This window comes from Bactrocera latifrons, unplaced genomic scaffold, assembly GCF_001853355.1.
Source record: "Bactrocera latifrons isolate USDA-ARS-PBARC rearing strain unplaced genomic scaffold, ASM185335v1 scaffold_373, whole genome shotgun sequence".
NCBI classification, from domain to species: Eukaryota; Metazoa; Arthropoda; class Insecta; order Diptera; family Tephritidae; genus Bactrocera; species Bactrocera latifrons.
Genome location: NW_017537016.1, coordinates 67,069 through 88,064, shown reverse-complemented (window position 1 = coordinate 88,064; position 20,996 = coordinate 67,069). Strand labels below are relative to the sequence as shown.

The 20,996-nt window shown below is 34.8% G+C and overlaps 4 protein-coding genes across 14 annotated transcripts in view; 2 read left to right on the top strand and 2 right to left on the bottom strand.

Moving 5' to 3' along the window:
- The first annotated feature begins 318 nt into the window (after positions 1–318).
- On the top strand, positions 319–1,975 carry LOC108972049 (cyclin-dependent kinase 10). The gene is made up of 7 exons (XM_018938486.1): positions 319–410; positions 484–600; positions 657–729; positions 786–960; positions 1,015–1,217; positions 1,277–1,723; positions 1,779–1,975. Exons 1-7 carry the CDS (start codon positions 369–371, stop codon positions 1,922–1,924), a joined length of 1,203 nt encoding a protein of 400 aa, XP_018794031.1. The 5' UTR covers positions 319–368; the 3' UTR covers positions 1,925–1,975.
- LOC108972051 (39S ribosomal protein L42, mitochondrial) lies at positions 1,917–2,426 on the bottom strand. The gene has a single exon (XM_018938489.1). It carries the CDS (start codon positions 2,355–2,357, stop codon positions 1,983–1,985), a length of 375 nt encoding a protein of 124 aa, XP_018794034.1. The 5' UTR covers positions 2,358–2,426; the 3' UTR covers positions 1,917–1,982.
- A 348-nt stretch (positions 2,427–2,774) lies between these two features.
- Positions 2,775–8,043, top strand: LOC108972055 (actin-binding protein anillin). 4 transcript variants are annotated; one of them, XM_018938500.1, is made up of 12 exons: positions 2,775–2,973; positions 3,057–3,458; positions 3,513–4,512; positions 4,568–4,930; positions 4,997–5,225; positions 5,426–5,558; positions 5,627–5,809; positions 5,864–6,097; positions 6,204–6,564; positions 6,656–6,954; positions 7,030–7,281; positions 7,347–8,043. In XM_018938500.1, exons 1-12 carry the CDS (start codon positions 2,956–2,958, stop codon positions 7,812–7,814), a joined length of 3,942 nt encoding a protein of 1,313 aa, XP_018794045.1. In that variant the 5' UTR covers positions 2,775–2,955; the 3' UTR covers positions 7,815–8,043. The 4 variants fall into 4 exon arrangements, with proteins under 4 accessions (XP_018794045.1, XP_018794046.1, XP_018794047.1 ...); XM_018938501.1 differs by having other exon boundaries at positions 5,624–5,809; positions 5,864–6,055; XM_018938499.1 differs by having other exon boundaries at positions 2,956–2,973; positions 5,624–5,809.
- Positions 8,044–10,912: 2,869 nt separating this feature from the next.
- The window catches only part of LOC108972053 (feline leukemia virus subgroup C receptor-related protein 2), a 28,077-nt gene continuing 17,993 nt past the window's right edge, over positions 10,913–20,996 (bottom strand). For all 8 annotated transcript variants that reach the window (XM_018938495.1, XM_018938496.1, XM_018938494.1 and 5 more), the window contains 5 exons: positions 16,987–17,128; positions 15,004–15,194; positions 12,476–12,600; positions 12,294–12,404; positions 10,913–11,511 (listed from right to left, as the gene is read on the bottom strand). In XM_018938495.1, the coding sequence (XP_018794040.1) occupies positions 11,148–11,511; positions 12,294–12,404; positions 12,476–12,600; positions 15,004–15,194; positions 16,987–17,128 (933 nt within the window). In that variant the 3' untranslated portion in view covers positions 10,913–11,147. The remainder of the gene's footprint in view (positions 11,512–12,293; positions 12,405–12,475; positions 12,601–15,003; positions 15,195–16,986; positions 17,129–20,996) is intronic.

Genomic DNA, 20,996 nt, shown 5'->3' with positions numbered 1-20,996 from the left:
AAATTTTTCGACAATAGTTATCTCTTTTGGTCCACTCATTATCAAAAATAATTTCCAATTTCCAATTGGAAATTTATTATTACATATCATACTAATTCGTCTAAACAGTAAACCACAATTTTAATGTAAGATAAATCAAGAGATAATTATAATAGCCATGTCTATCATAGACGTTCTCTGTCACAAGTGTACGTTCATAATAAAAACATCATGGCCACCTCTGGTGATAAGGGTGGCGAGAGGTTAAAACGGGCTGCGTAAAGCAAAAATGCTTTAATATAAAATTATAAATTTACAGTAGTATATGATAGACGTTCTCTGCTTGTGAGGTAGGTTAAGGACTGTGAATGGCTATTTTTCTACGGTGAATGGGACTTTCTCTACTCCCTTGTACCATGGTCAACATAAAAGTATAAAAATATATTGTTGTATTGTAGACACTTAATGTCAATAGAGTTTTCTTTTATTACAAAACACACAAAGATGTCGGAAGCTGTCGAGCACCTAAAATCCTTAGATCCTCAAGCTCCGGTAACCAGAAAAGGTTACTTGATATCTATAAAGAGCGGGGAACCTATTGATATAAAGGATTGCGATGTGGTTTGTTTATATTTTAAATTAATTTAAGCATGATAACAATGCGATCTTTTATGCAGCATGGACGATGTCGTGCAGTTACTGATTTTGAAAAATTAAATCGCATTGGGGAAGGCACTTACGGTATAGTTTGTAAGTATAATAAACATATAAATAGAAGGACGTGCTATTTGAATTTTGTTTCACAGATCGGGCCAGAGATTCTCGAACAAATAGTATAGTTGCTTTAAAAAAAGTACGAATGGATCAAGAAAAAGATGGTTTACCTATCAGCGGATTACGAGAAATAATGATTCTGAAAGCTTGTAACCATGAAAATATTGTAAATCTCATTGATGTAGTAGTAGGCAAAAGCTTAGAAAGGTAAATATTTTCTAAAATGTTATAATTATACTTATTTATTAAACTTTCGGAAAGCATATTTCTTGTAATGGAGTACTGTGAACAGGACTTGGCATCATTACTCGACAATATGGTGCAGCCTTTTTCAGAGTCGGAAGTGAAATGTATTATTTTACAAGTTTTGCATGGATTGGAGTATATGCATTCCAGATATATAATCCATCGTGACTTAAAAGTGTCTAACTTGTTAATGACTGACAAGGGGTGTGTTAAAATAGGTATATATGTATGTCGTAGTAATCGCGCGCTAATTAATAATTTTAAATTATTTACATAGCTGACTTTGGTCTTGCTAGGCTTTATGGTGAACCATCTACAACTATGACACCACAAGTAGTAACTCTGTGGTACCGTTCACCAGAATTATTATTGGGATCGCCAATCCAAACAACAGCTGTGGATATGTGGGCTGTCGGGTGCATCCTGGGTGAACTTTTATCTCATAAGCCGCTGCTACCTGGTAATACAGAACTTGGGCAATTAGATTTGATAACAGATTTGCTTGGGACTCCATCGGAAAACATCTGGCCTGAATTTCTTAAAATGCCGGCACTTGAAAATTTCACACTAAAACAACAACCTTATAATAATTTAAAACCAAAATTTCAATATTTGACTGCAGCCGGATTACGACTATTAAACTTCCTATTCATGTATGATCCCAAAAAACGTGCTACTGCGGAAGAATGTTTGCAGAGCAGCTATTTTAAGGAACCACCATTGCGTAATTATGATTTAAGAGTTTATTTATCAAATAAAATGCGACATTTTGTTTACAGCGTGTGACCCAAAATTGATGCCCACATTCCCTCAACACCGCAACCTCGCACAAACGAAACAAACAACTGGGCAGCAAACTAATATGGAGCTGCCAACCATATCGGCAATATTAGGTAGCATATTAAAAAAACGTCGTGTAGATTAGACATTTTTAGTACAATATATTTGAATAATAAAGCAAATAACTTAAATTAAAGGATTTATTACAAATAAGGCCGGTCCATTGGTGTACGCTTAGCACGCTTATCGCGTGATCTTGGGAACCAACGATGCTTTGTAGTAAAAGTGAGTTGCATAAGCTCCTGACGAGCTATTTCCGGTGTTTTGGTTTTGAAAGCACTAATTGTATTTTCATTGAGTTTGTCTGCGATTAATGTTTTATTCTGGTCATTGATGGCATATGGAATTGGTTTGGAGCTTTCATATGGAAAATCTGAATCAGGATGCCATGCAACACAAACGGCCCCGTCGTTCGTAATTGCCAACTTATCCACCAAACTATTCCCACCTAGTGCATTTTTTGGCGGATTCTTTATTAATGCAAATATGGAAAAGCCACGAACAAACGGCGAACACATTTTTAATTAATCTAATTTCGTTACCCTTCTTAATAAAACTAGTATTAAACAGCTGATTATTGCAGATGTCCAGGGAAATTTTATTATTAAATATCGATAACTATTGTTGCTGAAACGATTAAAATACTCAATAGGCTCTTGTTCTGAATTCAGTCAATTGGTTTACTAAGTCTTTAATAATACGTACAAGTGATGTAATAGTTCCATTATAATAATAATAATAAAACCAGTAGTCAAAAGTATAACGTGTTTCATAGATAAGTGAGAAGCAATCTATAAAGAGAATTTTGGTGTTCAATTTATATTATTTCATAACACTAAAGTTTTCTGAATGACATGCTTGGCAACCTTTATAATTCCGAAGAAAGTTGGTTTGCTGAATTATGCTGAATAGATATAATTCAAAAAGCCGTCAGCAGCAATCATCAACGTCGATTTTAATAAGCTTCGGTTGGATTTATTACGTTGGCTAAGATATTTTAATCAATCAAAGAATCATCAGCAGGAATAAACTTGTGGTGGATAGCAAAGATACTGTAATTGGTGACATTTGTGAAATAAAATTATTTTGATTTAAATAATTAAAGTCGTACGAAAAATGGATCCTTTTACCCAGGTAAATTACTCGTGTGTATTAAAGTAATGTATATAATTTCAATAACTAATTATTTTAAATTGTACATAAATGCACAACTTAAGCGAATTCTTGAAAAGGCAGAACAACGTAGTAGACTTTTAGGTATAAGTAAGGCAAGTAAACATCCCCGTGTCGAGAGTGCGGGAGAGTTTAACATTGAGAAATCCATCAAAGTCGGAAATGTGGAAAATGGAACTCAACAAAAACAAACATTCCAAACACAGCAGATAACTGTTCAGCCTGCCGTAGCGGCATCTTTGCAAGCTACATCACATAAAGGAACCAGCGCAAAAAATGAAAATGGTTTAAATTGCAATAAGTTGGAAGTTATTGAAAAGGTTGTTAATAATACAGCGAGTTTTTCAAATACGGAGCAAAAAGTTCACCGTCAGTTTTCGGCGGTGAATAAAGAAAATATGGATTTAGGAATTGAAATCAATATAGTGACAAATAAAAACATGGAGGTAATTGCTAAAGATCTACGAAAATTATTGGATATTAAAATTATTTTTTATTAGGTTGAAGTCCAAGTAGAAGAGCAAAATATTGTCAATAATGATGTCAGCCACATTAAAACAGCATTGGAACAAACGACATCTAAAATACGAAATACTTCACGAAGCTGTTTACAGCGCCTTGGTGCACTTTATGCAAACCCCAATGACCTTTCATCGCCAATACACCGAACTGAGGGGGATTTCCATTCTTATTCTCCTGTTGATGAATGTGACGGGAAAAGTACTAAACGTTCTAAACAACGTTTAGGAAAATTAGTCGAACTTGCGAGTTCTATCAATCAGTGGGAAGATGACACTTCTCACCACGACCCGCATCCACCAAGTTTACTACCGCCACCTAAGCCAGATTTACCAAGTAGAAAAATTTCAAATGTACCGGTAACTACTTTACAAGGTACGAAATTTTCAAACAATACATGTAAAGAGGGACATGAACACACAACATCAGAGAAGTTGCCATCGAAGGAAAAAAAAACAGGGAATACCACAAAACCGCCATGTAACACAAAACAATTGACATGGGATCCCCTGTTGTTTAATTCACTTGAAGCCCAGGGATTTCAAAGACGTAAATCATCTGTTGTGAAACTTGCTTATGACTACACAAAAGATGAAAAAAGTAAGTCGATAGAAACACAAGGAGATGATGATATAAAAGATGCTCCACATCAGCCTAAAGTGGCTAAGTTGGCCAGCACATTTTCAAAAATTTTGGGGGATAAATGTAGTATGGTTGACCGTAAGGAACATAAATTCTCAAATGTTAATATTGGTTTAGTTTCTGGACGAACGGCAGCCTTTGAGAAAAAAGTTAGCGCTTGTCAAGAAGCACAAAGGCCACAAAAAGATCCGACAGAATTGTCTCTTAAGGAACGTATGCAATTATTTGAACGGAATAAAGGGGAAGCCCTTATTCCGAAAGCTGCTCTCGGAATGGCTCCGCCTATAAGCAAAATTCATAATGAGCACATTGTGCAACATAGAGGAGATGGTGCCAAAGGTGACAAAAGAAGATAATAATATATAATATCTAATAATTATTTTATATGTTACAGCAACTAACGCCGACATTTTGTTCACTAATGAAAATTTGAAATCATCGAAACCCAGCAACGAAAGTAAATTGCGTGAAAAAGTAGCTGCGCTTGTTTCAAACACATCCACCATGGCAGAGATCAAAATAAAATCTGATATACAAAAGCAACGTAAAAATGATATGCAAGTTATTGCAAATCGTTTTCACAAACAAAAATATATAAATGAAAGCAAAGGGAACATATTGGAGGCATCTGGAACTAAAGAAACATTGCTTAATTTTCATAATACGAAAAATACCACTATCCCACATCCCCCGTCACCACCACCACCACCTCCGATGCCCAAAGAAAGTTTGACTATGAAAAACAAACGGCATTCTCGTGAGAACATTAATTTTTGATTTAATTTCATTTCTGTAAAACTTAAAATTGTTCTCTTATTTGCAGCTAGCGAAGTTACTGACGAGGAAACCAAACGCGCATGCAAAACTGCTGTAAGTCGTCTGTATCCGGCACTATCAAATTTGGAATCCAGAAACTTGGCATTGGAATCGAATAGTGGTAGTGGTGCCACTACTGCAATTATGTCTGACCACAGTACCGATGATGAACATAGTCAGATTCTAACTAAAAAACATGAAACTAGCGACTTAGATAGTATGAATGGAGATGGAAGGTGGGCTGATCGTCTTTATTCATGTTTGCTATGTTTGATGTGTATTGAATGAACATCAGATAACTAAAAAGTTTGCTTTACAAATATTAGCTAATAATTTAATACAAAATAGGATCAATATAATTTTCAACTAATAAACTTTAGATAAATTGAAATTTTGCATTTCTTTTCTATTTATAATATTACGTTATTACTTATAGTGACATGTATTCAGAGGACGCAGATGACAGCAGCATAGACATCTGCAACATCAGTTTGGGGCGTGAGATAATGCATGCTGTACAAAAGAATGATGATCACCAAAAAAAACATCAGCAAGAAAAACAAATGGAGGTTTGTATTTTGACGAAATAAAATTTTCATAAAAGCTTTAAATTAAAGTTCGTTTATTGAAATAGCAGAAACCTTGTGGTGATAACGAATATTTTGGTTGTGAAGATAGCTCATTGAATTCTTCTGAAACTTCATTGGGTATTAATGATTACTTAGATGAAGCTTTGAAAGAAGATGGCATTGATGACGACACACAGGGAAGCTGTGATTATGCGAATGAATCTGGAAGTATAATTCATCTGTCAAAAGAAGCAAGTATTTTCCAACAATCAACGTTTTTATTTAACAAATTGTTTAATCTTTAGAATAAAGGGACAACTGCTTCCAATAGCTTTTCTTTTCATAAATCAACAAAAAAAGATGAAAATTATAAAATTGCAACAGAAGAAAATAAGATATCACCAATTCTAAATTCAGCACCCTCTTTGTACGTGACACAACCGGTCAAATCTGAAATGAGTATCAATCGCGAAAACGAAAACAATATGGTCACCTTGGTACATACAGTCAGTTTTTACAGACGCCAACAGAGCGATAATGTGATTATATTTTTTTTATTTTCCTAGAAATCTAGGGTCATTCGTGCATGGGCAAGGAACACTTATTAAATTATATTCATAAATCTACCATTTACTTTCCTTACAGAGCGCTAATTCTACTCCAATTCGAAAGGTGAGTAAAGAAAGGAAGATCTTACGCTCCGATATCAGTAACGCTACCTCTGCAGCACTGAAAATTGAGCATAAAAATAATATAAAAGAATTCAAAAACGATGAAACGTACCTTGTTGAGGAAGTTGAGACACAAATTAATACTTTACAAGATGAAATATATACAGATGATACTCACTTAGTGGAAGAAAAAATCAAAAAACTACTGGACGAAGTATGTAAACAGCAGACGGTGATTGCACAAACTAGTCAAGCATTGAACTTATGTGCTGCTACTATTGAATTTTCGGGATCAACAGAGTCGGTTGAGGGCGAGCGACATTTACTTGTAGCAAGTAAGCTAGTTGTTGTAGCTATTTTTATTTTATTTATTTTTTTTTTTTTTTTGTAATTTTTAAGAATATTTAAAAATGTTCTCATTTACAGCTCATCGCCGTCAGGCCTGTTTAGATGAAGTACAACGTTTACGAGTAGAGAAGTGCCTGCGCCCAACAGGTTCTTTACGAGATAAAGGTCGCCTTACAGTTAAGGAAATAACTATACCATTACGACAAGATTACATACGCAAACTAGCTGCGGACACCATTTCCGGCCATCATTTGGTTTGTTTACTGAAGTACAATGAATATGTTTTGGCCACAAAGACAGTACCCACTCTTCCTGGCCTTCTAGCCGTTAAATTCCCTGATGTTTTGATAATGAATAACGTTTATGCAGATTTTAGGGTATGTTGTATGATCGTCATTCATTGTTAAAATTTTATATTATTTTATCCATGTCTTTGCTATGTAAACATCTAGATTACCCTAGAAATTTACGGTATGACTGCCCAGCGAGAAGTTTTGCCCCACGAAGTAAAATATCATATTAATTTGAATAAAAAATGTGGCATAAAAACCCCTAAAAAGAAGGGTAGTGAAAATCGCTTAGTTATGCCTCCAGTACAAAGACCTGCGGGGCCAAACGTTGTGCGCACTCCGGTATTGGTGCAATATGGTTTTGCCATATTTTCTTTACGTGAGATACAGCGGACCTCATGGACCTTAACACAAGTATGGCTGATTTGCATTGTTGCAATATTTTTCTCATTTCTACTTTTATTAAATTTACAATATAGGTTCTTGGTGTAAGTCCGTTGGAAGGAGTTGTGCATATGAAAGCTAATTGTGAATTATCTGTTTTGGTGGAACATCGCGGTTTTCTAACTATGTTTGAAGACATTTCTGGTTTCGGGGCTTGGCATCGGCGCTGGTGTTATTTAAATGGAAGTGTACTTAATTATTGGAAGTACCCAGATGATGAGCGTAAAAAAACGCCTATCGGCACCATCGATTTGTATGCTTGTCATACACAGAAAGTAACCGTAGCGCCTCGTGACATATGTGCTCGTCTTAACACAATGTTGCTCGAATTCGAGCGACCCGCAAAAGAAACAGACGTAGAATCACTCATTATTGTTCCAAATGGCCGCAACACAATTGTGAGATACCTGCTTTCAGCTGATACGAGAGAAGAGCGAGAACTTTGGTGTGCTTACTTCAATAAAGTCTTACTGTTGCTGCGTGCTTGGGGACCGCCGCAGTGATGATATATTATCAACTAGTAATTGTTGACTTCAAATTACGAATCATAAATATTTATTAGAATATAAATTTTGAGGACATCAATTTTCGTTCATATATTTTATTTTATTAACTTTTCCGAGGTCTACTTTAAAATGTTTAATCAAAATTGAATAGAAAAGATCGGATTCAATTTGGTAATACTAGTGCTACAATGATGATAAAAATATAAAATATGTATATTGCGGAGGATTTTAAATGGTGTTATGCACTTTCACTTTTTAAACATTCAGTAAGTTTTCTAATGGTTGATAGGTATTATTAGTATTATGATTATATATTTCTATCTTTATATTTCGTATAAAGAAAATTTTTATATTGCTGCTACGTACTGTTTATCTGAAAATGTCGGAAAACTAACAAATTATCTACGCTTAGTTTTATGCAAACAGCTACTTGTCCTTTACTGTTTTAAATCGTTAAGTATTGAATCGTATATTATTTGTCACACATATACGGATATATGTATAACTTACACTATTTTATATGTATGAACTTATTTATATTAACAATTAATAAAATTTATGTTTATAACTATAAATTCTTTATCTTATATAAAAAGTTTTTATAAAATAATGTAAACGTACTATATAAAAAATGTTTCAATTGACAAAAATCATTCGTTGATATATTATTGGAGATGTTACCTTTATCATTGATCATATTTGCTTTCCGGTAAATTTATGAATTTTTGGATATACATATAAAGTGAATGCTTTCACATCGCTGTGCAGACAAAGTAAAACGAAAAAGGTGTGTCTCGTTTGTAGACATATCATTACACATTTTTTTCCTCACGACTTGTTTTCTTGTTTTGTTTATTTTTTTGGAATAAAGGTGGTCGTAGTCGCTATCTCGAATGCATTGATACTACTCTTGAATGTTATAATGCTATCTGGTTAGGCAATGTCGAGTTCGAAAAATCTAATATGTACATATGCATACCCCAGTAAGTAGTTGTCCATCAGGATATCACCTGAACAGAGGTATTTAGTGGAGAAAATCGTTTGGTACTAAGCGATTCGATTCGATTTTAATTCGCACCACGATCTTTGGCACTTGTGCATGTCAAATGATCGTAATGGGGTGGAGTTCGTGGAATAGATAGACCATTAGACATTCTGCACAATAAATGCAAAGCGTTTACCAGAATTATGGGTATTTGTAATAGCTCGCCGGATGTTATCATCGCAAGTGGTGGTCTGATAAATAGCATAACGTGGCGACCTATGCTAATCTTTGCATCAGACTATCTGAACATAATTATCTCGATCGGGAAAACTCTCGAATTTTTTCTCTGGACTACCGCACCTTGTTTAACAAAAACGAAATGGCTTGGCTTCACAGAATTTAATGAGAACATTTCTACGGACGTAGTCGTTTGCGAACATCAATTCAGCAAGGTGATTGGAGAAGTTACCACTTATTTTATTCCGTCTGGAAGAATTGTGGACATCTGTTTTTCTAGCAAACGACCGCGACATCTTACGTCAAGCCGATTCTGAAACCCGAATAATTTATATCAACTTGGACTACTGTGAAGTACTTGTCTTATTCGAAAAGTTATGTCGATTGGGTTAAAAATCAATTCGATGGCCACGCCTTCTCGGACCCAAAGAAGTGCGCAAACTATTTTGACCTGCAATTCACTTTGCACCTACCTTCATGAAAATCCTTTGGTGGCCCAGCTTATGAAATCTAGGAAAAGCGCCCCGATAGTGATGGTACTTGAGGCCTTCACTTACCATCTGAGTGTAGTTAACCATCAATATGGCTTTCGCAAAGTGCACAGCACTTAGCGCCATAAACGCCTAGATATTCATGACATGAATTAAAAACCACCCAGCGTTCGTAGCGTTGGACTTGTCAAAAGCTTTTGATAAAGTCAATCATACAACGCTACTAGAGCCTCTCGAACTGTTCATTTTTAGGTCAAATTTCTAAATTAAGAAGAATTTAACCGCTAGGTTCTGAAGGGTGGTGTCTCCCTCCTAATTACTGTTTAACTTCCACATTTTGAAACTCCTTTAAGGCATACACATATCGACGTCAGATAATGAAATCAATGGCATGTGCTCAAAAATAAACGGTTATATATCCGACCTTTATCGTTGCATGTGCTCCTATACTCTTCATACGTTTGCGATAACTGGCAAAGTACATAACCGCAACAATATCCTGAAGTCGAGAGCCGGCAGCTCGAGAGAAAAAAACAAAGTAAGGTTGTTGGCACAAGGTAATCCGTCGAGGGGTCAGAAACTATGCCGCACTCTTATGTTCTCCTTGATGTAGTGAATCGCAGACGAAGAAGCTTCAGTCGTGTTAAAGCATTACACTCCGCACAATTACAGGATATTTCTGGATGTCTTCGGTTAACGGTTAAACATTTGCCCTCCTCTTGGCGCTACTAGAATAAAATCCATATCATTCTTAGTTGGCCCTAACCTTCTAAAGGCGGGTGTACAAATCTGACATCTGTCGGATTATTGGTTTGTAAATTATATCATTTTGCGTAAAACGACTTTTGTTGTTGTGAAAACAAATTGACAAAAATGAATTTCTCGTGTTGATAAAATAATGATGAAAGGAAAAATACAGTTGAAGCAAAAACTTGGCTTGATGGCGAGTTTCTGGACACTGCTCCAGGAAAATCAGCCATCAAGGGTTTGTATGTTAAGTTCACAGCGAAAACGTTAAACGCCCAAAAGAGCTTGTTATCGATGAAAAATCAAAAAACGTAAGACCATCAACAGCGCTTGTTACATAGCATTATTGTACCGTGTGAAGGAAAAAAAGCGCCGAAAAGCAGACGCACTTGTAGAAAAAGAAAGTGCTCTTTCGCTAAGACAACGCACCATGTTACAAGTCCATGAAAACGATGGAAAATTTCCATGAATTTGGCTTAGAATTGTTTATTCTACATTACATATTGTACAGATCTGGCCCTCAGCGACTATTTCCTGTTCTCAGATTTCAAAAGTATGCTCGCTGATGAGAAAATATCGCCGAATAGCCTAAAAAAACAAACGTGTTTTACTAACAATATTATTATCAACCAATATTTAATCTGTTCTATTATTTTATTTTTAAAACTAATTTAACACTTAAATACGCATTAAACTTACAAACAAATATACATACATTTTACTCGTTTATATTTCGGAACAGACACATCCTTTCATTTTAAAATTTGTCTTTTTGAAAGACGAACAAATACATCGTTAAAGCTTGCAAATATGTGAAGATCAACTTCAGGTGCTGGTTTACCATTATATAATAAAGGCAAATAAATATTTCTACATACTAATGTCCTTTAGCTTCTCAGATGGTATGATGATAACATCTGAAGACTGCACTTGCACCGATTCGGCGGAAACTCTGAATTCTGGCGCTGCATTTTCTTGATTTGCATTTTGCCTTTTCAAATCCGGTTTTATGAACCCAGTAATTAATGTGCCTAATACTAACATAATAGACATGAAAACATCGGCTGGAATATCTCCGTAGGTATAGAATAATTCTGAATATAGAGACGTGAATCCAATACCAAATACTTGGGCAGCTGCATTAAGCAAACCGGACGAAGTACCTTCTGGCTCAGGATATGTAAGTTCTGCGGCGAACTCGAAACCAACAGGCAAATAGCCGGTCATGAAGAAGCTGAAAAAATCGAATAAATTCAATTGTTAATAATAAAACCAATAGTAAAAAATCTAAGTTTCAAGATTAAAAAAATCTTTAGTCGGTATTTTTTTAACTTTTTATCTGTATCAATTTTGAAAATTAATACTTTCAATCACTTATCAACAATACATGATATATTTTTGCCGATGCCGTTTTTTAGGGACGGCAGTTAGAAGAAATTGTATTGAACTTTTTGGCTCGAGCTTTTTATCCGACTCGAAGAAATAAGGAAAGTTCTGTACAAAGATGCATATAGGCAAATCAAACATTCGATTTTTCGAACCGGATGAGAAGCTCAAGGTTAAAATAAAAAAAATTCTAATATAAAGAAGCATATAGACAATATTGGTCCAGACGAATCAATAGAGCTCAAAGCAAATTATATTAAGTTCGCCATGGTATTATTAGATGCAGGAATGAATTACAAAAATTCTCGGGTGAATTCAGATAATGATAAAATTTTAAAGAACTTTTCGCGGAATATGTCCATGATAGGAAGGACATTAGTGAATCGAGTTAACTGAATAAATGTACGTTCAAAAAGAAGCATTCACTGATATTTGACATTTATTGCTTTACAAGTAGTTTTCCGATATCTTAATGGTGTGCTAGTAATATAAAAAGTGATATTTAATATGGCAATGCTCTGAGGATTTGTAAAGAACATAAATACTGATCTCTAAAAGATATCAAGAACATATTCGAATACAAAATTCATAAAATAAATTTGTATAAGATGTTCTTTCTCCATTACTTACCCCAAAAGTCCAGCCGTCACATAGACCACAGCGATATGACCCGTATCTAAGGTAAATGTAAATACCCACATGCCAACCATAGAGAAAGCATAGACAGCCAAGGTGGTTTCTCTGTAAAAATAATTTCAAGATAATCAAATAAATATAAATTCGCAAAATAATAAATATTATTTTGTAATTACTTAAATTTGCGCATTTGGTCCAGGACTACACCGCTTACAACAGAGCCGATCATGCCTGCAAGAACAATAGTCAAACCAATGCGACCGGTATCAACTTCATGTCCCGGATAATATTTCAGCACAACCTACAGAAATATATTTGTATACAAATTTTAAAAAGTCAACGATAATATAAAATACATATAACAATTATTTTTCGTAGCCCGATAATATAAAATTTAGGAAAAGCTAATTAATCAAATTACTACTTAAATTAAAAATATAAGCTTACATTTTTGTCAAAAATTAATGTTGTTTTGAAGTATGTACATACATAAATTTGATTACATAAAAAATTATTTTTATACTATGAAATGGTTATATTAAGTTCGCCACGAAGTTTGTAACACCCAGGAGGATACTTTGGAGGCCTTATAAAATCGATCTAACGTCTCGCATCTGTCTGTGCATCAGTCTACATACATGCGAATTAGTTCCTCAATTCTTAATATAACGACCTGCACACGCTCTTTTCTCGCCAAAAAGCTTTCGGAATCACCGATGTGGACCAATTATGGGACATAGCTGTCATAAAAACTGGTCGATTAAAATCAAGTACTTGTGTGGAAAACACAAACCATCACCACGAAATTTGCACCTGGAGAAAATAATTCGAGGGGCAGAACTTAATCGAGCAGGTACAATCTTCTATAAGAGTGTACAGCTGCTGGGGTACGCTGATGATATTAATATCATTGGCCTCCTGCCTTGCTATAAGTTGCAGAGTCATGGATGATGACATAATCTGATGAGTCGACGTTACGAGTTCTCGAGAGAAAGGCTCTGCGGAAGACACTACGACATTGATATACCTATAGTACAGCGAATTAACAGACAGGGGTTACGCTGGCTAAGTCATGTCTTCCGCTCCAGCTTTGAAAGTATTCGACGCAATACCCACAGGGAGAAGCAGAGGAAGAGGAAGACCTTCACTCTGTTGGAGACATCAGGTGGAGAAATGCCTGGCTGTACTTGGTATCTCAAATTGACGCCAAATTCCGAAAAGAAAAATTCGTCTATAACCGCGTAAGCGGTATCTACGCCAATAAAAAAGATACGGTTGTATGTATACAAATGGGTAGTCGAACAAAACTGTCTTTTCGGAGAGGTTGAAATAAAGTGACAGCTGTTCAATAATGAGTGAAAATAATGAAGCAATTCCCTATATTCACACTTTATTCAATACAGCTTTTTGCACGGTCCAAAAACATTTCGAACGAGTGTTTTAGCTTGTATGCTGGTGCAAGCCTTTTGAATGGCCTCTACGTTTGAAATGTTCGGTCAAAACACGATAAATCGATGTTTTGGAGATGTTTAATTCCATTTTCATGAATTTCAATGATCATTTCAGCTGATTTTTGATGAATTCACGCACAGTTTCGATGGAATTTTCGGTTACCACGGATTTTGACTGGCCCAAATGTTGATCGTCATATATGTATGTCCTCACGACCACTTGAAAACGTTGAATATATAATTTATATGTAATGGTTCTGTGTGGTCAAAGTCCGGAAACATACTATTCGGTGTTCAAAATATAAAGATTAAAAATATACAAATTTAACTGATAACACAGAAATCGAAGCATTTTTTGTCGGTTATAAATAAAACCAATTGCTAATGAATCGAGAAGTAATAACCTACTATACCAAATATGGTGGTTATACATAACCTGGGATAGATGTAAACAATATTAAGTGTGACTTTTTAAATGCACATCCTATAGGTTCGTATCCAAATAAATAAAAATATAAATATGTGCCAAAAGCCAAACATAAGTTAGACCCACAATAACGAGCCGATAGTACTAGTAAATAAATGGTACTAGCTGCTAATGTGAATAAGGCTTATGTTCAAAGGCTGATATCGTCAACCATTAAACTTATTATTGTTACAAACATACAATATTAACAAAGAAAGTCTGAAATTTTTGGAAAAACATATTTTAAACTCGGCCATTGCGACGCTATTTCCGGTGACCCCTCGGAAAATAAATGCGTTCACGTTGGCAGGATAACTCCTTACAGGATCATCTAAAGTAAAAATACGTCTTTTAGTTAAAACCTAAGTAAGAACGTGGACGAAGAAAAAAACTGAAAATTGGATTTATGACAGACATTTATACAAAAAAATCAAAAATTTCAGTGAAAAGTACTCGCAATTTTTTCCAAATAGTTGTAATCGAAAAAAAATCATTCATCCTAGTCTTTAAGAATTGTATCTAAAGACCTGTTTAAAATTTCATGAAGATCGAGATTCAATTAAGTAGTTCTCTTGCGCTCAAGTTTTCAAGGTTGTATCTCTGAAATTATAACTACATAGGATCAACTTGAAATTTTAAGACAATATTCTACAGGTGTTGTAAAATTTAAAAAAAAAATTTCGATTTTTTGAAACCCCTAAACTCATGTAACCCCTTAACTGCTATTTGTTTAAATGCTATCTTTGGATATTGTCTAAGTAATTAATATTATTAAATTTTAACTTACTGGATTAAGCAAAGTTGATATCGCATAGAAAACGCCGACATTCATACCGTAAGAAATTAAAAGCAGTATATAATTACGATTAGTAGCCAAATTCTTCAACGATCGCTTAAAAGATGCCTCAGACTCTGTACCAGCTGCAGGAATTATAGATCGCTTTGGATTTGGCGGCGTCGGCGGCTTATCACTAAAAACTGAATAGTTAAAAAATTAACTTAAGAATATAAGCTTATTTCAGTATAAATATTTTCGAGTTAGAAATTTGATCATTGCCACGCTTCCAAAATGCCATCAATGGAAAATTTTTAAAGTAAAATCAAATGCACGCCCACCTTTTATAGCGGTTATGTTAAAAATTACTAAAAGTGCGATAACTCATTAATTAAATACTTCAGAAGCATTAAATTTCATTGCTAAGATATGTGCGTATTCGTGTTTGAAGGCTTCATAAAAATCAGTGTAATGATTTGACGAAGGGGGGTGCCACGCTTATATCTCAGGGACTACTTTCGGATATCGGAATAAAAAATTGTCCAAATAGTGCCTGCAAGGTATGCCATATCACATCTAAAAACTATGAAAATCTGGCAATATGTGGTTAACTTAGTACCATGTACATTAGAGTGGTTTGATTTTTCCCTTAAAATCGCGTATGTGGAAATGTTCTACGTATCATTTTGAACAACTTTGCCTAAGAGGCTATAGGTTTAAAACCGGTTTCGAGTAAGAGATTTTCAAGGCGAAATTAAAAAAAAATCTGAAGATTCAGTTTTAGGGGTGATATGTGTTATAGATGCTTGAATTTTCCGACAAATAAYACTTATTAAATTTCATTGAGATATCTTAAAAACTGACGAACAAATGTTTTTAACCACTAAAAAACTTCACCTTAAAATTGTTTGCTCGATTTTACACCCACATCCTCTTAGCCAATGTTCAGAAAGACCCGTAAAACATTTCCGCATATACGATTTAATAGGGAAAAATAGACCCGCTCTAGGTATCCGCTTGTGAGGTATCTTTATGACGCTTGTAGGCAGCTTTTCTGTTAATAACATATCGTGATGCCAAAAATGGATAAAATGGTCTCAATACTTTCCCTAGCCCCGAAATACCTAATATAAGAATTTCAATTTCGGTCAATATGTAAGATACCTTAGCAAAATTAAGTGAATGTRTAATATAGGATATATTACAGTTTAATGCTGAAAATGTGTGAAATTGGTCTACGAATCACCCTAGTCTTCATCTACTACATGTAATGATTTTCTTAATTCTAAGAGACATTATTTTGAATATATCAGTCATTGTGATGATATATTCTACATCAAATTTTGTAGAAATATGTTGTCGAACACTGTCTACCGGCTGAACCGATTTGGCTGAAAATTGGTGGGAAGGTAGCTTAGAACCAGGGTAAGGACATGGACATGGACATGATACCTTTTACCTCATTATGTTAGAATCCAATACAACTCATAAATACAAAAAATATAAATATTTTAAATCAGAAGCATTTGTTCAAAATTCATGTTTGTAGGAATCATTTGAATATATGCGCCCAATTTTAAACAGATTTTTCCTCAAAAATAAAATCTTCCGAGAGCATAAAATGTACAGTTGCACCCGAGCTTTTTTATTTCAATTTTAAGCACAGAGTGCTTTGAGTTGTTGGGTTTTCGTAATAGGATGTCTTTATTACTTAGTTCCGAACTTTGAATGTTTTTTAGTGCGATTCAACATTATGGCAACGGAAATTTTTCGTCTAATCCCAGCTGACAAATTGATGCCTTGACTTGTCTAAATTTTAGAATTATTCCGTTATCAAAACCTTATATGACTTTAAAATGTATACAGTTCATTTCTTATTATCGTTTACGGTATTGATCTAAATGTTACCGGATTAGGCATAATGCTGAAAAAAAATTGTATAAATAAAAAGTGTTTAATTTCATTTATATTTGATATATAGAAGTATCATCTTACAAAATATCATCAGCACCATTAAAATGGTTGTAAAGCCTGCGAAACAGTAGAACATAAATAATAAATCACTCCCGATTATTTCTAGATCATCCGAGTTTCCTACTAAAATTGGAGGGAGCACAAAACCAACAGCAATGCCAAGCTGGAAATAAATAGTAATAGTTAACGAAAGTAATATTAATAAATATAGTAACAAAATAAAAACATAAGTACGTATGTATATATACATATAGTGATATTGTATTGTATGATGTTTTATAGCAGTATATGTGAATATACACAATTCCATTCCCACGACAGTCGGGTCTACGAAAACCGGAACGGACCCGGATTATTATCCGGCCAAGGACTGCCAACTCGGCAGAATTTCTGCACTAACAACAACAACAATATGATTATAAATGTGTAAACATAATTATACTCTCGCAACAAAGTTGCTAAGGAGAGTATTATAGTTTTGTTCACATAACGGTTGTTTGTAAGTCCTAAAACTAAAAGAGTCAGATATAGGGTTATATATACCAAAGTGATCAGGGTGACGAGTAGAGTTGAAATCCGGATGTCTGTCTGTCCGTCCGTCCGTGCAAGCTGTAACTTGAGTAAAAATTGAGATGTCATGATGAAACTTGGTACACGTATTTCTTGGCTCCATAAGAAGGTTAAGTTCGAAGATGGGCAAAATCGGCCCACTGCCACGCCCACAAAATGGCTATATGGTTACATATACCAAAGTGATCAGGGTGACGAGTAGAGTTGAAATCCGGATGTCTGCCTATCCGTCAGTGCAAGCTGTAACTTAAGTAAAAATTGAGATATCTTGATGAAACTTGTCATGCGAGAGTATAAAATGCTCGATGACACCCGAACTTAGCCCTTCCTTACTTGTTCCTAATTGGCTTAATTCAATTAAGCATACATGTCATTTTTAGCATAACATAGTTCTATGATGGTATTTAGATCTTCATTCTAATTAGGTTGGTTGTAATTGAAAATCATTGTCACAAAGCAAAACATAGTAATGAAACCCCATGAATATATTATATTTTTCGCCAGCTTTGATGCTGACATTGTGACTTTATAAAATGAGCTATCACAGCAGAATTTAGCGTTTCGTTACTCGTTTAATTGTGTATTACAAGCAACCGTTTTAAATCATCCCTATTTCACACGTCGCGAGACTTTAGAAATGGTGCTTACGGGGCATATCGACAGGATAACATCTATGTCTTACTAACTGTCGAATTTATTGCTATTGCCATTGCCAAATCTGTATGTGGGCATTTGTTATCTTGACGTAATCATTTGCGCAAAGGCGTAGGGTAGGTAGGTTCTGTAAATTAATTATTAAACTAAATATTAATTTTTTTGGAATAATGTTTTTTGAAAATTTACTTTATTTTTTATACCATGACACAACCATCTTAATACTCGCTCTTCTAAATTTCATATTACCGAAATGAAAATGCCGTTGGCATATGTGCAAATGGGATATGTTGCCTCTTCGAAATTTTCATAGAAATGAAAACTGCGCCGTCAAACTGCTGAAGTAACGGCTTATTGTTTACAATATATAACAAACTAATTAGTATTCCATATATTGTAAGCAATAAGTAATTTGGAGTCTCCACAGGCAATAGGCACGGCAATACAGTTAGTAAGACATAGATTTTATCCTGTCGAGATGCCCCGTTAAGAAATCAACATTAGTTATTAAGTTTTGGTTAAGGAGCTAGCACTTATAAATTTCTGGTACTATGGTATATCCCACAATACTAATTGACAACATGAGTTGTAAACTTTGTTTCCAATATTTTGGATTCCTTATTTGAATCTTTTAGCATAATGAATTATAATGTATACCCTGTGTATACAGTGAATTTCCCCATATCCGGACACTCACCGTCACAGTGTGAGTATGTATTCTCTGACTCTAAGAGCTGTAACTCCGAACTATATTTTTACTGAACTAATAAAAATTAAAAATACGACTCCAGCGCAAGTTAATTTTTTTGCTGTGATTCTTTTGCGTATTGTTCGTAAAAAACTGTCCCATATCTTCACAAATTAATAAAAACAAATTGTACACAATTTTGTCTACACATTTTATGAAGTCTTGTTCGTTTATCAGAGATAATTGAAACGAAATTATACCTAAATAGTGTCCGTGTCCGGTCACTAAAACACGCTTTTGTCCGATTATAGGAATTGATTTTGTATGGAAATATTAGTGAAAACGTTGTGTTCATGAAACTTGTCCGGCTATGGGAAGTGCCCGGTTATAAGGAATATCCGTAATGAGTATTAAGTTTGGCTTATACTATAAAGTATATGTACTATATATGTTTATATAAACTCTCAGCGAGTCAATATAGACTCGTCTGTCGATCAGTCATTGAGATATCGATCTAAAATCATCATGGCCATGCGTAACTAATCATTTTTTGGACACGATATTTAACTTTTTTTCTTATTCTAATACTGTAAAGGCTGTAAAGGCAATAAAATTATGAAAATTTATGGATGTATTTTTTATTAAAGTAATAGCAATGGTTCGCTTGCTCCCATTTGCGATATTAACTACCTAAAAGTGTAGAAGGGAATACAATTTTAATCGAAACGCCTACCCTGTGCAACATATTGCGAGAATGATAATACACTTTGTCTTTCCCTTTTTAAATGGCCTATAGCCTTTCTCAGCATTGACATATTTGAAACTTCGCTTTGGATTTAGAAAAAGTAACCTAGATGTTAAAAATTCAAAACTAAACGGTTATTTCTAAGGCTGTCCTGCATGGGATCAGCATGGGATGTCATGTTGTCCATATGAGTAAAGTTCAATAAACATAAGTTTCAACAGCATTTTCCAAACAAATATTTATGATTATTTGCAGACCTGTAAAAATCTTTTTATACTTACATATGTACATATTTTCACTCATTGTAAATGTGTCTACGAAAATTGTGTAACACGGTATAACATTCATGTCTGTGATCACTTTATGTAGAAATATCTCTATGTGATGGCATCTATTTTGAACACCCTTTTTTTCTCAAATGTCGTAAGATTATGGATTTTTTTTTCAATATTTTTATAAATCAAATTCAAGTGCTTTAAAAATGCAATTGAAGGAATTAACATTTATATTTATTATTCTTCTTCTTGATTGGCGTAGTCACCGCTTACGCGATTATAGCCGAGTTAACAACCGCGCGCCGGTCGTCATGACCTAGCCAGCGTAGCCGCTGTCTTTTAATTCGCTGAACTATTTTAATGTCGTCGTATATCTCGTACAGCTCATCGTTCTATCGATTGCGATATTCGCCGTGGCCAACGCGCAAAGGACCATAAATCTTTCGAAGAACTTTTCGCTCGAAAACTCGCAACGTCGACTGCGACGCTGTTGTTGTCATCGTTCAAGCCTCTGCACCATATAGCAGGACGGGAATTATGAGTGACTTATAGAGTTTGGTTTTTGTTTGTCGAGAGAGGACTTTGCTTCTCAATTTCCTACTCAGTCCGAAGTAGCACCTGTTCTCAAGAGTTATCCTGCGTTGGATTTCTAGGCTGACATTGTTGGTGGTGTTTACGCTGGTTTCAAGATAGACGAAATTATCTGCAACTTTAAAGCTATGACTGCTAACAGTGACGTAAGTGCCAAGTCGCGAGTGCGACGACTGTTTGTTTGATGACAGGAGATATTTCGTCTTGTACTCGTTCACTGCCAGACCCATTTTTGTTGCTTCCTTGTCCAGTCTTGAGAAAGCAGAACTAACGGCGCGGGCATACGCCAGTAGCTGTACACTCTTATAGAAGATGGTACCTTCTCTATTTGGTTCTGCAGCTGGAACCATTTTCTCCAGAAGCAGGTTGAAAAAGTCGCACGATAAGGAATAACACCTCGTTTGGTATAGAAAGGCTCGGAGAGGTCATTGCCGATTTTGACTGAGCTTTTGGTGCTGGTCAACATCAGCAGCTGGAACCATTTTCTCCAGAAGCAGGTTGAAAAAGT

Bases quoted from the DNA above. Each gene is read 5' to 3' on its own strand.
- LOC108972051 (XM_018938489.1), bottom strand. From the start codon at position 2,357: ATGTGTTCGCCGTTTGTTCGTGGCTTTTCCATATTTGCATTAATAAAG.
- LOC108972049 (XM_018938486.1), top strand. From the start codon at position 369: ATGGGACTTTCTCTACTCCCTTGTACCATGGTCAACATAAAA. The intron at 961-1,014 runs GTAAATATTTTC...ACTTTCGGAAAG, and splicing joins GTAGGCAAAAGCTTAGAAAG to CATATTTCTTGTAATGGAGT. The intron at 1,218-1,276 runs GTATATATGTAT...TTATTTACATAG, and splicing joins CAAGGGGTGTGTTAAAATAG to CTGACTTTGGTCTTGCTAGG.
- LOC108972055 (XM_018938499.1), top strand. The intron at 4,931-4,996 runs GTGAGAACATTA...TCTTATTTGCAG, and splicing joins GAAAAACAAACGGCATTCTC to CTAGCGAAGTTACTGACGAG. The intron at 6,955-7,029 runs GTATGTTGTATG...GTAAACATCTAG, and splicing joins ACGTTTATGCAGATTTTAGG to ATTACCCTAGAAATTTACGG.